At 44.6% G+C, this 15,663-nt stretch overlaps 1 protein-coding gene and 1 long non-coding RNA gene across 6 annotated transcripts in view; one reads left to right on the top strand and one right to left on the bottom strand.

The window, feature by feature from the left end:
* LOC127393293 (uncharacterized) overlaps positions 1-15,663 on the bottom strand; it is a 29,641-nt gene that overhangs the window by 12,012 nt on the left and 1,966 nt on the right. For 2 of the 3 annotated variants that reach the window (XR_007891429.1, XR_007891430.1), the window contains exon 1: positions 748-860. The exons of the other annotated variant lie outside the window; for it this stretch is intronic. This is a non-coding gene — a long non-coding RNA (uncharacterized LOC127393293). Of the gene's footprint in view, positions 1-747; positions 861-15,663 lie in introns of those variants that run through there. 3 annotated transcript variants of the gene reach the window in all.
* NIPAL3 (NIPA like domain containing 3) lies at positions 1,377-15,439 on the top strand. 3 transcript variants are annotated; one of them, XM_051638241.1, is made up of 12 exons: positions 1,378-1,679; positions 2,724-3,133; positions 4,496-4,564; positions 4,662-4,833; positions 4,930-4,989; positions 5,690-5,811; positions 6,612-6,708; positions 7,963-8,098; positions 8,761-8,849; positions 9,407-9,470; positions 10,343-10,437; positions 11,084-15,439. In XM_051638241.1, exons 2-12 carry the CDS (start codon positions 3,035-3,037, stop codon positions 11,281-11,283), a joined length of 1,203 nt encoding a protein of 400 aa, XP_051494201.1. In that variant the 5' UTR covers positions 1,378-1,679; positions 2,724-3,034; the 3' UTR covers positions 11,284-15,439. The 3 variants fall into 3 exon arrangements, with proteins under 3 accessions (XP_051494202.1, XP_051494201.1, XP_051494200.1); XM_051638240.1 differs by having other exon boundaries at positions 1,380-1,679; positions 5,666-5,811; XM_051638242.1 differs by lacking the exons at positions 5,690-5,811; positions 6,612-6,708 and having other exon boundaries at positions 1,377-1,679.

The following is a 15,663-nucleotide window of genomic DNA, read 5'->3' as shown; positions in this document are numbered from 1 at the left end:
TGTAAAGTATCTTTTTGCTTCCCTCTGCTGGCCAGATCACAGAAGCACCAACGTAACTCCTGCAGATCAAGGAGGGCTCAGGGAGAGGAGAAGAGAGGAGGGGCCACCTTGTGCTATCACTACACAAGCGTTCACTCCACCGATCGCTTCGAATTTGATCCTGAATTTCGGCAGAAATGCAATAGAGATGGAGATGTCCTGGGGAGCTCAAGGAATGGAACCAGGGCCAAAACTGGGTGGGTGGGAGATGGGACAGGAGTGTGCTACCTGTGGAGCCATTTCAAGGTTTAAACCAGTAACACTGCTGTACCATTTTTCTCATCCTGTTATATCAGTTGTGACTACAAAGGTAGTTTAGCAACGTTCCTTTTTCAGCTGTGAAATTATTGTCCAAGTGCTGTTCCTGTTTGCTACATGGTACCCAGCAGTGCTTTTCTGCTTGATGTGCCCTCAGAATTATGGAATCATTTTAGTTGGAAAAGAACTTTAAGATCATAAAGTCCAACCCATCACTGCCAAGGCCACCACTAAACCATGTCCCTCAGCACCAAAACTGCACATTTTTTTAACACCTCCAGGATGGTGACTCAACCACTTCCCTGGAGATGCTGCTCCAGTAGTGCCTGACAATCTTTTCTGTGGAAAAAAAATTATTCCTAATATCTAATGTAAACCTCCCCTGGCACAACCTAAGGCCATTTCCTCATGTCCTATTGCTTGTTACTTGGGAGAAGGGACCACGAGTACCTGTAGAAAGGCAGGAATGCATGTTGCAGAGCTACTGCACATCCAGCGCCACGACTCCACCGTTTGTTTGTAAAACTAATCAGTCGCCGTTATTGACGAGGAACAGAAGGGAGCGGAGCAGGGCCGAGGGGAGCCGGGTAGGGGCCGAGGGGAGCCGGGCAGGCCCGAGGGGAGCCGGGCAGGGGTCCAGAGGAGCCGGGCAGGGCCCAGGGGGGCCGGGCGGGCGCGGGCGCTGCCGCCTCAGCGCGGACGGGCGGCCTGAGGGGAGCCCCTCGGTTGAACTGCAGGAAGTGACGTCACAGCCCGGCATGGCGCGCGGCACGCTGGGAGGCGCGGGGGCCGATCGGTGGTGCCGGGGTCAGTCCCGGGGCCCGTCCCTGCCCGTCCCGGCCCCTGCGCCGCGGGGCGCTCCGGCCGCCGGTGCCGCGGCTGAAGGCCCGGCCCGGCCCGGCTCGGCCCAGCTCTGTCACTCGGGCCATCGGGCCCAACCAAGAGGAGCTCTCGGAGCCGCCGCGCGCTCGGCCGGGCCCGAGCGGCTGGTTAAGGTGGCCCGGCGGAGTCTCCCTGCGCGCGCGCCTTAAGGCGGCGCTGGCGGCCCGGGAGGGGCGAGCCCCGCCGGGGCAGCGGCTGCCGCGCGTGTCCGCGGAGCCCCGGTGCTGCGGGAAGAAGGGGACCTTCCCCACCGGGGCTCCGGGAGGGGCTGGCGGGGCCCGCCCGCAGCCCAGCGCCCCGCCCGCGGCGGAACGCGGCTCCCTGCACCCGCCTCCTCGGCCCCGCCCGGCCCCGGACTGACAGGGCTGGCGGCAAATCGCGGGGCCGGGCAGGAAGCGGAGGCGACGCTCGGCTGGGAACCGAAGTTGGGGGCCAAAGGCCCGGGCCATGGGGGCCCCGCAGCGGGGGCGGAGCGCGGGGGCCGCTCCCTGAGGGAGCAGGTGAGTGTGCGGGCCCGCGGGGACGGGCTTCCCGGAGAGTTTCGGTTGGGAACAAACCGCCGCCGAGTCCCGCTTCGGGCAGGGCGGCCTGACCCGCGGGGGGTGTCCCGGGGGCACCTGCTGCCCTCAGCCCGGGCAGGGTCTCCTCGCGATGGGAGCGGCTTTGCCTCCCAGCTCCCCTCCTTTCGTGCCTTAGACTGTCCCGCTGCCCCGGTTCCCCCAATACTGGAGGCACTGGGACAACCTGTGATTGAAATTAATCCCTCGCGTGACAAGGTTGACCAAGAGAGGTTGTAGTTCGGGACATGAGCACGGGATGGGTTCTGCTACCTCAGGATGTGACCACAGGACAGCTGTCCGGGGTCTGAGGGGTGCTGAGCTCACACCATTTTGGGTGGTCTTTGAGTAGACCAAGAAGGACGCATCACTTGTGAGGATCTCAGCCCTGCAGTGTCTGTCCCCCCCTATACAAAGGGGTCTTCCCACCAGCCTTGAGGTCTTTGCTCAGAGAAGCCATTACAGCAGGAAGGGACCTGAGACTAGTTTGCTGCAGATGGTGCTTTCCAGACACTGGCTTTAAGGAATTTAGCCTCCCAACTCTCCTGACAGCAATTACACTGGAATGACCTCTGCATGAAGAGCAGCACAGTCATCCCCAGCACGTGGGGCTGGCGTGACTAATGTAATGCTGTGTCCTGAACGACCAACAAGAGGTGCTCAGGCAGTAGAGAAATGAAAAGCAGGGCCTGGAGGACTTGAGAAACTCTTTGGGAAGAGCTTTCGAAATGGCAAGGCCTGATGTTAAATGCCAGTTCAGTAAGTCATGCTTGGAGCCAAGCCAGTTTACAAGGTCTGTGTGAGTTTCTGTGTTTCAGACTTTGTAAAGAAGCATTTCAACTTCTTCTGCTGATCTGTGCAGTGGTTAGTTTGATTCCAAGGAGTTTTCTGTGGCCTGTCCTTAAGCAGGATTTCATTGCAGGTTTTGGAACATTAAGTTCATTTGAGCTAATGATTTTTCTTTAATATTATTTTTTGCCCCCTTAGTGTCACCTTGGAGGAATATAACCTTGCTGCCTCACTGGCTGGCTGGAAATACTGGCTGATCTACAGTTCTGTCTCTGGTGCCTGCCCTGTCTCAGTGGAGCCTGGAGGGGGAAGAAGAGCAGCAAACAGGCTACAGAGAAATTTTTTTGTGCTTCACTGAACTAATCATTGCTTGTCCAAGAAAATAGAATGGATGGGAAGAACTGGTACCACGTTAAAGATAAGGTGGTTCCAGCAGGGTGCAAGTCTCTTCTTTAAAGAGAAGTTCCAGCATCAAAGGGGCTGAAAAGCAAACACTCCAATCAACCAAAATGGAAGGAGGCAACAGTCCAAACCTGCAACTTCAGCAACTGCCATTGGCCACAGCAGCAGTTTCTGTGCAGCCACACACTGACTCCTTTTCTTACAAGGTCAGATTTCTACCCCAGTCTATCCCTAGAAGGCCATAACTAGTCAAGTAAGCTGCAAATGCCACTGTAATTGGGTTATGTTGTTGCAGAAAGTGCACTGTCTTTATTTTTAGCCATGCCTGGAGGCTCCAGTGTGTTATATGCTGTGTGTGTAAGTATTGAGAGAAAGAAAGAGAAATCCCAAACCTGCCCTGCACTTAATGCTTCCCAGCAGAAGCACCATCTCCTCTGTGTCTTCAAGTCCAGTTGCTGAACCAGCAAACTGTGCTGAGCTTCTCTGGCTACATCTGAGATCACACAGTGACATTTTTCTGCCAACTTTACTGTCTGCTGTGGGGAAAATCACTCGGGTGGTTTTGGGTGAAGCTGCTTGGGTGGGTCTTCCTTTCGTACATCCTGATAAAGGCTTTTTGTTCCACTGATAAGACCTTGAAACTTTAAGACTTTTTCTTACTATGTATGAGAAAGTCAAGACATACTTAGTGTTGAGGGAGGAACAGGAATGTGAGCTTGGATATCCCAAATCAATCAGAGCCAGTACTCCACTGGATCTTGGAGACCTTCACTGAAATAATAAGTGCTAATGACATCTAATGAGATTTACAGTTGTTGAACACAAATGCTAATGGCCTGGTTTCTCCTCTTCACTCTTAATGTACATTTCCTTTGTGACTCAGCCTGCTTTACATCCTTCTTTTATTTCAAATTCTGTCTTTAGACAGAATTATCGCAGAGCTGGGAATGCTAATGTGGAAGGGGTTGGGAGCCTGCTTGGGAGTTGCTGCCAGCTGCCTGTTACCTTGGAATAACTGGTTCATATATAAAGCATCATAAAATCTGGGATAACTGAGCTGCCATTTCAAAGGGGTTAAATTACCTACTGAAACCGCAGATGATGTAAGTGGAGGTGAGCAGAATAGTTCTTAAAATGTGACCCCTAGAATGCAGAGGTTCCTGATCCATCTTCCGCTGAATTCCAGGGCAAGGAACATCCTCATGAAAAGAGTTTTTCAACGGGAAGATCTAGTGAATGGGTCATTGTGTTTAGCTTTATCTTCTTCCCCTCTGAGAAACAGCAAAGAATGCAAATATATGCACATTAGTTTGTCTGTTGTAGAAAATGTCTGTTAAGGAAGAGTTCTCTTTCACCGGAGTCTCCCAGCTTTGGAACACAGCCACAGGGAACTTGCCTGAATTGCCCTAGATCATTTAGAAAGAAAGGAAGATAAACAGAGATTTTATTGACAGGTGATCTAGGACCTGTTTTGAAAGTCTGCTCTCTTCCAGATTGTGCAGAAAGCTCCAGCTTCCTTCAGGGTCCAGTGGCTAAATTTAATATCTGTGTTTGCTTTGTTTTTACAGGAGAACTTGATTGGTGCATTACTAGCTATTTTTGGCCATCTTGTTATCAGTATTGCACTCAATCTCCAGGTGAGCATCACAAGCAAATATTGATCTTCCCTCAAGCATCCTGCGTTAAAAAGCATCAAGCATGCCAAAGATTCTTTGCCTTCATTTTCTTTTCTAGAAATACAGCCACATCCGACTGGCAGGTTCCAAAGACTCCCGAGCCTACTTCAAAACCAAGACATGGTGGTGTGGACTGTTCCTGCTGGTGCTGGGTGAACTGGGAGTGTTTTCCTCTTATGCCTTTGCTCCTCTTTCACTGATCGTGCCACTCAGTGCAGTGTCTGTTATAGGTAAGGGGGAAAGAGGCAGCAGCCCTAAAAGTGTGAGCTGGCTGATCACTGGGCTGACACATAACTCACTGTTTCTCTCTCTCCTTTTTTTTCTAGCTAGTGCAATCATAGGAATTATATTTATTAAAGAGAAATGGAAGCCCAAGGATTTTTTGAGTAAGTTCCACAGTTCATTTATCCTCTCTTGTTTACAAGCCATTCACCACTTAGCATGGCCTCTCAAGAATCCTAGTAAGAGGGATAGCAAGATGTCCATTAGCTGTAGTACCTCTTTCAAGAATTGTGGCATCTCATCCACTGATTGTTAAAAATGGATTTTGTTGGTTGGTTGTTTTTTTTCTGACTTGTGCCAAATCACCTGAGTCTCCCAGATTTTATAAAGGCGTGGAAATGGTGTTTGTTTGCAGGATTTGAGAATTGTGGTTCTCTGGGCTGAAGCTGCAGCCTAGGGCCTTGACTCTGCAACTGAAGCAGCTGAATTTCATCCATGTGCAAGTGTGAACTGGAGTGTTAATTCCTCCATTTCCTAGAAGATGGGCTGTGGGCAGTGCCAGGCAGGATAAACCCCAGATACAGAACTTGTAGCACCTGTTCAGCAGATGCTACCTGATAGGAGCTTTTTCCCCCCTCAACTCACAGCACACACATTGCCTGGGGTTGTTTTTGGTTCTAATATTCTGAAAGTGGGGCATGAGGGGAGGAGGGCTGAGTCATGCAGAGGAATGTGCACGATGTCATTAGTGGCCACTCTGCATCTGCAGTATTAATTCCATGCATCCTCACTAACCCACTAATTTTGTCCTCTCTTTCTCCTGTCCTTTGGTTGCCAAAGGGCGCTATGTTTTGTCCTTTGTAGGCTGTGGTTTGGCAATTGTTGGAACTTACCTGCTGATAACATTTGGACCTAATAGTCATGAGAAGATGACAGGAGAAAATATCACTAGGCATTTAGTGAGCTGGCCATTTCTGTTGTATATGGTAAGATGGCCCATAAAATGTGGGGCAGTTTTCTGCTATGTGCCTGCTGGGGAGTTTCATTTCGAGTATTATTTTTCCTTATGTTTACTAGCAATATTCCTTGGACTTGCTAATGAACCTATGGCAGCTTCTCCTGGTGTTGGTTCCATGTTGCATGTACAATTTGGAACTCTCTCATCCTCTCCCTGAATTATTCTGTTAAGCCTTAAATATCTTTAACTGAGAAGTTTAAAATAACTTACTCTGTCCCTGCTGTGTCAGCTTTACTGATGGCAGCTGAGAGCAACTGCTTGAGAGGTGTCCAAATCATGGAATCATAGAATAGTTAAGGTTGGAAGGAACCTAAAGATCATCAGGTTCCTGGGGTTCTTCTGGACTGACTTTCTCTGGAACCATCCATCTCTCATTGAAAATCTTGTGGAATCCATTGGGTTTTAATAGAGTTAAGTCTAGCTGTTAAATAAGATGTGTACTACAGGGATCACTTAAAGAACCTCACTGCAGATAGCAGGCTGGGGTCTCTGATGGAGACATTCAGTCAGGATTACTTGACCTGCTGCTTTACCATGAATATAGCATCAAAAGTGTCCCCTGTTTCCTGTTCTGCAAGAAACTACTGAATGTCTCATCTAATTACAATCTAAGATCCTGCTAAATTTGATCTGTAATTACATGGGATCCTCATTTTCCTTTGATTTGCCCTTTTGTACAATTCTAATGTTTGATTGGCTCAGAATCCCATTTACTGCCAACCCCAGACATGCTGCATCTTGTCATATTCTCATTTCTGTTTTTTGTAGCTTGTGGAGATCATTATATTCTGCCTGCTACTATATTTTTACAAGGAGAGAAATGCAAACTACATTGTAGTTATTCTTCTGCTGGTAGCTTTGCTGGGTAAGTTGATAAGGGCTTGTTAGATCTTTTAACTTTGGCTTCTAAGAGTAAATGGAGGCATCTGCAGCTTATAGGGATGAGATTAACCTAATTAATGTCATAAAATGCACCAATCTACTGCAGAAACGTTACTACAAATTAGATAAAGCCAATATCTTGCAGTGGTGTTTAGGATCTCTGCAATTGACCTTTGAACAATGAGCACTTCTTTGATCCCATAAGGACAAATAATCTGCCAAATGCAGAAAGTGCAAGTTATTCATCTGTGTTCTTAATTTTAATCTTTAATTTTAAAGCATGGAAGGATATCTTAATTAGTCAGTGGATAAGCAAGGCTGATTTGGTGGCTGAAAGAGGATTTGACCTACAAGACTCTCCTTGATGCTGGGAAGATTTGCAGTGTGGCTAAAGGAATGATAAACGCTCTGCATATTCCTATTGAAACTGGGAGAGTCTCTGGGCATGGGGTCCTGTGATGCTTTTGATATCCTCAAAGCCTCCAGTGGGATCCCACTTTGGGAAGGCCAGGATTCCACTTTCTCCACATTAATCTGTATTTTGTTGTGGTTTGTTGGGTTTTTTTTTAAGAAACTGTAATCAATCAGACTTCAAAAAGGGTGAATAACAAGGCAGTGACACAGCCTGACATGCTGTTGAATCCATCCTGCAGTCCTCAGATTTTGCTATTTATACAATTTCAGTCACTGCAGTGTGTTTCCTTTTTCCTTTTTTTAACTGTTTGGGGCTGGATTTCACTAACTGATGCCTCAGAGGCTCCATGAACCATAGACAAAACAGCTATCCTCATTCTGAATGGCCCTGACTTGTTTTTTCAAGAAATGGAAGCAGAGCAGAAATGGCTCTGATTCTTGTTTTGAGAACTTCCTTAGCTTTATTAAGCAGGCCAATATGGCATCAGAAATGGAAATTTGTATCCTTCCATCATGGCATTGCACAATTTAAAATACTTTAAAAAACCCCACAGTAAATGCTCCCACTGCTATAGAGAAGGGAACTGTGATACAAGAAGGCTAAGTGATTTCTTGAAGGTCACTGTGGTGAAGTTGTTTGGAATAAAACTGGGAGAGTTAGGGATAAAAGACACAGTTTGCATCCCTTGTTTGCCCTGGCAAAAGAAGTTCTTGCAGACCTTGGGTTGGTTGCAGCTGCCTGTTGTGCACAGTGCAAGTGTGCAGCCCTCCTGTCCCTGGGCAGGTGTCAGTGCTTCAGCTCAGTCTCACTGCTCCTTCACAGGTTCCATGACTGTTGTGACAGTGAAGGCTGTGGCAGGGATGATTGTTGTCTCAATCCAAGGAAACTTACAACTTGACTACCCCATCTTTTACATCATGTTGGTGTGCATGATTGCTACAACCATCTTCCAGGCAACGTAAGACACTCCCTCTCTTTTTTTCTATAATTGTGCTGGTTTCAGTGGGTCAATAATCAGTGGGCAGTTTGTGATCCATTCCAAGAATGCTGACTACGTTTTAGAAGAATTATTCATTCTCTTCTGTGACCTGTCCTCAAATCCATGTCACAAGAGTGTGGGATAGTGGTATTCTGTGCTTTTCCACATAGTTATACTGCCAAGTGGGTTTGGGTTTTTTTGCATCATTCAAGTATTTACAAAACCATGTTGGGAATGAAATGGTGGCACATTGAATATAGTATCTGTGCACTGGCTAAAATAAGTGCAGAATCAGTGTTGGTGATTATGTGTCTGCTTTTTTTTCCCCTGTGCACTTATAATGACATAAAAAGCCAGTGGCAGGGATAAAAAGCTCCTCAAACTGTGAGTGACATTCTGCCCCAGTGGCAATAATTTCTCTGCCTTTAGTCAGTGTAGCCACAAGATTTATGCTTCTATCATTGATACTAATTCCAAGAGATGCTGCAGGTTTAATGAGGAAGAGAATGATGTTCCTTAAATTTCTGCATCACTTTTGAAATATGTTTCCAAAAAGAAGACTTGTGCTAGTCCATGATGACTGCTGTACAGTGTGAGTATCTTTCCCCAATCAGCCCCTGTTGTCTGTTCTTTTATTGCAGGTTTTTAGCTCAAGCCTCCCAGCTCTATGACTCATCTCAGATTGCCAGCATCAGCTACATCTTGTCCACCACAGTAGCCATCACAGCAGGTACCAGTCCACAAAACCAGTGTGTTGGTCCTTTCTAAAAGAAGGGCAAAAGATTTCTGGAAAATGTTCCTCACTTACAGGCAAGGAATGTGAATCCTCTGCAAGATGATGACTTGTATTTTCTTGTCCTCTCTCTTCTGCAGCTGGCTTTGTTATATTTTTCTTTCAAAAAATGTGAATTACTCCATTAGAGTGTGTTAAAATTTTCTCCCACAGAAAATGAAGTTCTGGCAGTTTGTTTAAAGTGCATGGGAACTTGTGGAGACTGCATTACTCACACCCTGCCTGGGTGTAGTGGAAGAGGGTGACCCTTAGATGTGCCACTTGAATATGCAGCTATGATTTTCCCTTATGTAATTTTCTTTAAATTCTGTTAAAATGTGTGTGATACAGTGTGTAAATCTATTTGCTTCCTCTGTACAAAGATGTTACAATTCTTTTCCTCATAGTCCAAATCTTACAGGATTTGGTTTGGGGAGGGACTAGTGCTGGAGATGTAGCACTAATTGCTCATGTGAACTGGAAAGGAAGACGTCATGGATTATTTTCTTTTCAAGGAGCAACTTTTTACTTGGACTTCACCGGGGAAGATGTTCTCCATATATGTATGTTTGCACTTGGGTAAGTGTTTAAAGTTTCCTTAATAGAAAAATAGAAAGTATTTCTTCATATGACTGAAACTTAAAAAACTCACATCTCTGTCTCTCTGTATATATACTGGAGGTACATTCTGTCTTGGAGAGGAGGACAGACTGAAAGCACTTTCTCTGTCAGAGCAGACAATGGCCCACAGAGCTCAGTGTCTTATCTGAATGGTGATGGATGCTCTAGAGGAATTGTGTCATGCCAAGTTACACCTCATTGTACAACGTTAAACACTAAATCCCTGTTTCTAAGGGCATGGGCACTCATACAATTCTGATATGATCAGTAAAACATTTGCTGTGTAATTCAGTACTTAGTCCTGGTAGAGAGTCTTGATGTGATTAGCTCTCTGTAATCAGGGGACATTCTGAAATGTCTTTCAGATTAGTGCAGGAAAAAAAAACCAAACAATTGGGAGATTAACATTGTGAACTGCACCTTTCTCTGCCAAAGTACTGTGAAAATCAAGATCAACTGTTGTTCGTGTGTTTACCTATGGGAAACCTTTCAAAGGTCAGGCTGCTGTAGCCTGGAAATTCATCAAAGAAAACCAACTTTTGATATGCTTCCTTTCCCCTTTAGGTAGTCAAGGTTAATTGATTAATTAATGTGAAAATTCTTCCCTGTGTTTTGATAAAGAAAAGATGCAATTGTTCTGATTGCCAGGTGGATATTGAAATCAGAACAATTGCATCTTTTCTGTTGAAGGGGTTGTTCACAGTCCTTTCACTTCCAGGTCTAAACTCGTTATGGTGCTACATGACAGGTACTTGGAAGAAGCTACATGCAATATTGGCTCCTGTCCTTTTTCACAGTTATCTCAGTAGATCTTGTCTTGTCTCTCTCAGGTGCCTCACAGCATTTCTAGGAGTCTTCCTGATCACAAGAAACAGGAAGAAATCTGTACCATTTGAACCTTACATATCAATGGATGCTATGCCAGGTAAGAGTAAAACTACAGTGGTTTGTCAGTCTTTTAAAGTGTTGGGCCTCCCAGTGCAAACTCAAGCTTTGAGCTCTGTTAAGCATCCAGATACATTACCCAGCTGTGATGTCTGCTAGTTTTTCCATCTCTTTGTTTTGTTTGTGCCTCGTGAAGTGTATGTGCCTGTTTTGCATGGAGCACAGAAGAGATGATGTGCCACTTGGTTGCCACTTACTCTGGGTCCTGTGACACCAGGGGGATGTCACATTTTGTCAGAACAATCTTGTGCAGTTGGCTGCTGTCTGGAAAGGTGAACTAGTTTTGAGCTGTGCTTGGGACTGGGCTTGGTCACCATCCAGCAGGAAGAACTGGGGCAGGCTGAGGTGGGGAGCTAGAGGCTAGAGGGAGCAGAAATTTCTCTCTGGTGATCTGTACAAAAGATATGCAGTACTTGATAAATAACTGGCTGCCATCCCTCATTCACTTGAAGCTTTTTTCTCCATTAGTTGCTTCAGTGCTAAGCAGAAAAATATGATGTCTTTCATTTAACACTGAAGGACCTGATGAGCTGCATATCAGGAGGCTTTAATTTACTGATTTAACAGAGTGCAGGAAGGATGCACTTCTGTTCTAAGCATTTAATCTCTGTCTCTGCTCTTTTCAGGCATGCAGAACATGCACGATAAAGGGATTGCAGTTCAGCCTGACCTCAAAGCTTCTTTTTCCTACGGTGCCCTGGAGAACAATGACAACACACCAGAAATTTATACTCCAGCTACACTGCCCATCGTGCAGGAGCAACATGGTTCCAAAGGAGTTTCTGCTCCACCCTATCGGGTGCTGGAGCACAGCAAAAAGGAGTGAGTGACCTTTAAGGAACTGATTTGAATCATCAGAAGTAGGACCTTTATTTATTTACCCATTAAAATATAAGCAAGTGTTAAAGCCAACCTTGATATAGTTTAAAGCTCGTCTCAAACTTCGCTTTCAAGGCTGATTATTAAAATAAACAACTCTCTGTGGTTGAGAAGTTGAAAGCATTTGTCTTAGCAAGAGGTAAATCACAGTTCTCCATTGGAAGCTGCTACCTGGAAGTGTGAAGTGGTGAGTGCAGCATCATGGCAGCATGAAACCAGTGAGCCAGCAGAGACTGTGAGAACACAGAGCTGTGGGGAGAGAAGTGACTGTGCAATTTTTAGTCCTGCTGGGAGTGGGTTTATCTCCAAATAGAAGTTTTCAGGAGTTGCTCACAGAGAGAGGAGGGCAGGATTTAATCTTTCATAGACAGAGACCATGATGGATTTCCAGAAAAGCTGTAAATCCTCATGTCTCTAGTGTAAGCACCAAACTACCTTAACATGGCAATAAAATGTCACTGTTTTCAAGCATGAATACTGCAACCTACTGTGTCTTTAGAGCAGCATAACTGGTTAGAGTAAGCAAGCTACTTTAGTCCTTCAAAATGTGACTCTTGGGCACTTCTGTACAACTTTTCTCTGACTAGTGTTGAACACATGCACTGAGAATGTGAATTGTTCTTACAGCACCACTGGCAGCTGAGAACAAAGATTATTTACCAGTTTTCTGGTTTCATAGCAGGAGCTTAAAGTTGGATTAAATGGTGCAGAGGAAACACTGCAAAGTACAAGAAGAGATGGGAATGGTAACATGACTGGTGTCTGGTTGTACTTAATGTAGTTTTTTACGAGGTCCTAATGCTCTATCACTTATTTTCTTTCTGGTTAAGGCAGGATTTCCAACTTTGTTTAGTGATCTTAAGTACTTAAAGGTGTTGACCTTCCTTAGTTAGAAAGCTCAGTCTAGGTGGTACAGACTGGGATCCCCCCTCTTAATTGGGTTTTGGGTTTTTTTTCTCAAAAAAGGCAAAAAGGGATACTAGTTTAATATTGTAAATGGCCTAAGAAGAAAAAAAAAATAGAAGCACATACAGTCCAGCACTCCGTGAGGACTGTAAGAATAATGGGACATTGTGTACTTATGATATTTATCTTTCCAGCTTCCAAGAGATGGCTAGAAGCTGATAGGAAGGGAGAATAGACACAAGGGGGGGGAACTTTTCAAATGAAAAGGGCAAAGTACACCATATATTGGCAGATGGAAGTGACACTGGCTCTTGGAGATCATAATCTTTTCTAAAAGCTGTTGTTTTGCTGGGAAACAGAATTTTAAAGTCTACTTGGTGTGTCTTGGACTGTATATGTAGTGAAGTACCTGCAGGACCTTAAACGACTTTGTTTGAGATGAACAGTGCCAGTGTTCTCTGCATTTTTAAGTGGTTCCTCTGATAGCAAGGAGTTTGGGAGGCTCTTGGATTTGCAACAGTGGCTTTTTGCATTTTTATTTATTTATTTTAAATTGACTCGTGGCCAGTTTCTGTTCCCACTACCAAAAATTCATGAGAACTCAGCTGATTTGTATATAGTTATTCCAGGTTCTTGCTATTGTATATGACAAAGGACTGTTCTTTTGCATATGGTTGCTTTGCCAGCTCTGAATACTAATTATTTAATCTGGAAATAGCTGAGATTGCTTTGGCATTTTTGTGCAGCTTTGAAAAATGATAACTTTTCCCTCCTGCAAAGAGTAGATACCTAGTGGCTGTACCTGTACCTATACGTGAAGTTTCTTCACCAACTTGGCATGTCTGAAAATTCAGATCTTATCAGTGACATCCCATACCCTGCAGCTTATGAAACCTCAAGAAATAACAGCTTTTCTTTTCTCCTCAATACTTTTTTGTGTTTAAGTAAGATAACAATGTTAATGGGCTAATACTGCCAGAACATTCATCTTGTTGGAGTTGTGGTGACACTGATTTACTGCCTTTGGCTTTGAATCTCTGGCAATCAATTGTTTGTGAATTTAGGTGCAGCTTTTGTTCATTAACAATACAAAACAAAGCAGTACAGGGTGGCTGAGTGGGAAGGGTACAAGAATGCTGGCTTTCCTTATCTCTTCTAATCAATGAGGCAGTAGCTGTTTTGACCTATTAGTTAAACCACAGAAACAGACTGTTTTAAAACAAGCTGTGCTAAACCATGCATAGCTAGAACCCCCCACTTTTTACATGGCAATATTACCTGTGTTTAATTATTACAGCTCTTGCTGTCAAATAAAATAATTACTCAGGAGCTCCTAAATGTTTTTACTCCTGCGATTAGGATGGTCCTGTGTTAGCAGTTTTCTCAGTTGTTAATTTTTCAGTAGTACTTAAAAACTGCCCTTGACTGGTGTGCAGACTTCAGAGCCAGTAAAATGGCTGCTTAGGTTTTTCTCCTACTCGTGGCACTTGACATAAGAGACAGACAGAGTGCTCTGCCAGGGGAAGAGTGCTCCTCTGATGCAGAGGCCCTGCTTGTGCTTCTCTTTTGTGGGCTGCTCTCTGGCCTGATTCAGTGATTATTTCTTTGCAATAAACTGCCTGGATCCTCCTCAGCCCTGCAGCCTGAGCACTGACCCACTCCTGGCCTCCCTGTCCTCTCTGCCAGGGAGCCTATGGCTGTCTTCTGCTCTGGGTAAAATTTCAAGCCAGCTTTTGTATTATTGTGCTATTTTGGCCCTTTTCTTTCAAAGACTCTAAAAGCAAGAGTCTTGCTCCAAAGCTTTATATCACCATGCTTTATTTACACAGTCTGTGTGCATTTAAATAATTCTACTTAATAATGACAGTTTTTACCTGCAGCAAAACTTGCCCTTGGAAACTTCCTGACAAAGGTCTCCAAGGGAGGTGATGTCTGTTTCTACAGCATATAAATCACAATATTTGTGGTTAGTCCATTGTCCCACATCAGTGGAGCCTCAGGTGTTCCTTGGGCTGTTCAACTCAATGCACTGATGTGGTAAAGGTTGCATTTTTGCCACTGCAAGCACAGCAGTGGGACTGTTGGGTTGCACCTCACCCCAGCTTGCTACCTATGTTCAATACTTGAAGTTTGAAATGTGCAGGGTTTTTTGTGTTTTTTCTCTTGCTTTTTCTCCCAAGCTTCCCAAAGTTTTTTTTTCTGCTCTTCAGCAGTATTACAGCTGCCAGCTCTGTTGCTGAGGAGGCATGAACAGGGCCCCTGAAACACCTGTTTAAATTTGACTGCAGGACTTGGGTGCTCTTTCCAACAGTGGGAGGGTGTAGGTCAGGACTGAAATCAACTCCCTACCTCCCTTCTAGTTCAGAGCTTACAAGCTGAAAACAGCTTTTGTACCCTCAAGTCTATACTTACAGAATATTTGTTGGTCTGAGGTGACAAGAGCCATGCCCAGGATTGCAGCAAACATTTCCAGCTAAACAGCACATCCAGATTTAAAGGAGAGGAGCCTTGTGCCACATTCTAGTACTTCTTGCAGCATGAAAAAGAATCTGTTGGTGTCCAGCACACTGTAACACGTGTATGGCAGAGCCTCAGTTTATCCAGGGCTGATCCTGCAAGGCAGGGCACTGCCAACAGCAGAGTTCTCCTAGATTCCCACATGGGCAGCATTTTTCAGCATCAAGGGCTGAAAAAGCGGGCACAAAAATCAACTGACTGCTGCCTCCTTTACTGAACAGGTAGAATAGCTCCTTGACTCTTATCTCCCAGCTGCTTTATCAAATGTGAATTGACATCTCTTGCCTCCCCACTGTGTGGCTTTTCAATGCACCAGAGCACTTAATACTTCTCAGTGTGTATCTTACCTGTAACTTAATGCTGTCAATACAGCTCCTGTGTTGGCTGAATGTACAAATGACCTGCCTACAATGTTCTCTTGTTCACATCAAATTGTGTAAATAAATCGAGCTTAACACTATAACTTAAAGATAACTTGCTTAATTTTTCATAAGCAATGTTGCATGTCTAATTCAATTTGTCTTTTAGGTGAGACCTTTGGGAATGAAACTTAATAAAACATCATAGTAAAACCTACAGAATTTTGGCCTGCTTCAAGCTCTTAGTATAGCTTTAACCTGCCATAAATATCTCAAGACAGAATAAATAAAGGCAGAATTTGATTTACTTCTGTAAGAGCATGCTATTTGCATTCAGAGAACTGTCTTTTTTAACAGGATACTTGTCAATGAAATGCAGGTTGATACAACTCATATTTGGGGCTGCAGCATCACTAATGCTGGCCATTTTACATGAGTCTCCAAATATTTGGTGTCAGCTTTAGTAATCATGCAATTGACTTTAAAACCTTATTTCTACAAGGCTTTGAAAAAAAAAAAAAGTAGCATTCACTATTTCAGGGAAG

Source organism: Apus apus, chromosome 21 (assembly GCF_020740795.1).
Source record: "Apus apus isolate bApuApu2 chromosome 21, bApuApu2.pri.cur, whole genome shotgun sequence".
NCBI lineage: Eukaryota > Metazoa > Chordata > Aves > Apodiformes > Apodidae > Apus > Apus apus.
Note: the sequence above shows the minus strand (reverse complement) of the source record. Positions and strands in the feature narration are given on the sequence as shown.

What these genes read in the sequence shown, in the direction of transcription:
- NIPAL3 (XM_051638240.1), top strand. Translation starts at nt 3,035, where the DNA reads ATGGAAGGAGGCAACAGTCCAAACCTGCAACTTCAGCAACTGCCATTG. An exon ending in CAGTGCAGTGTCTGTTATAG is followed by an intron (nt 4,834 to 4,929) that starts GTAAGGGGGAAA and finishes TTTTTTTTCTAG; the next exon opens with CTAGTGCAATCATAGGAATT. An exon ending in ATCAATGGATGCTATGCCAG is followed by an intron (nt 10,438 to 11,083) that starts GTAAGAGTAAAA and finishes TGCTCTTTTCAG; the next exon opens with GCATGCAGAACATGCACGAT.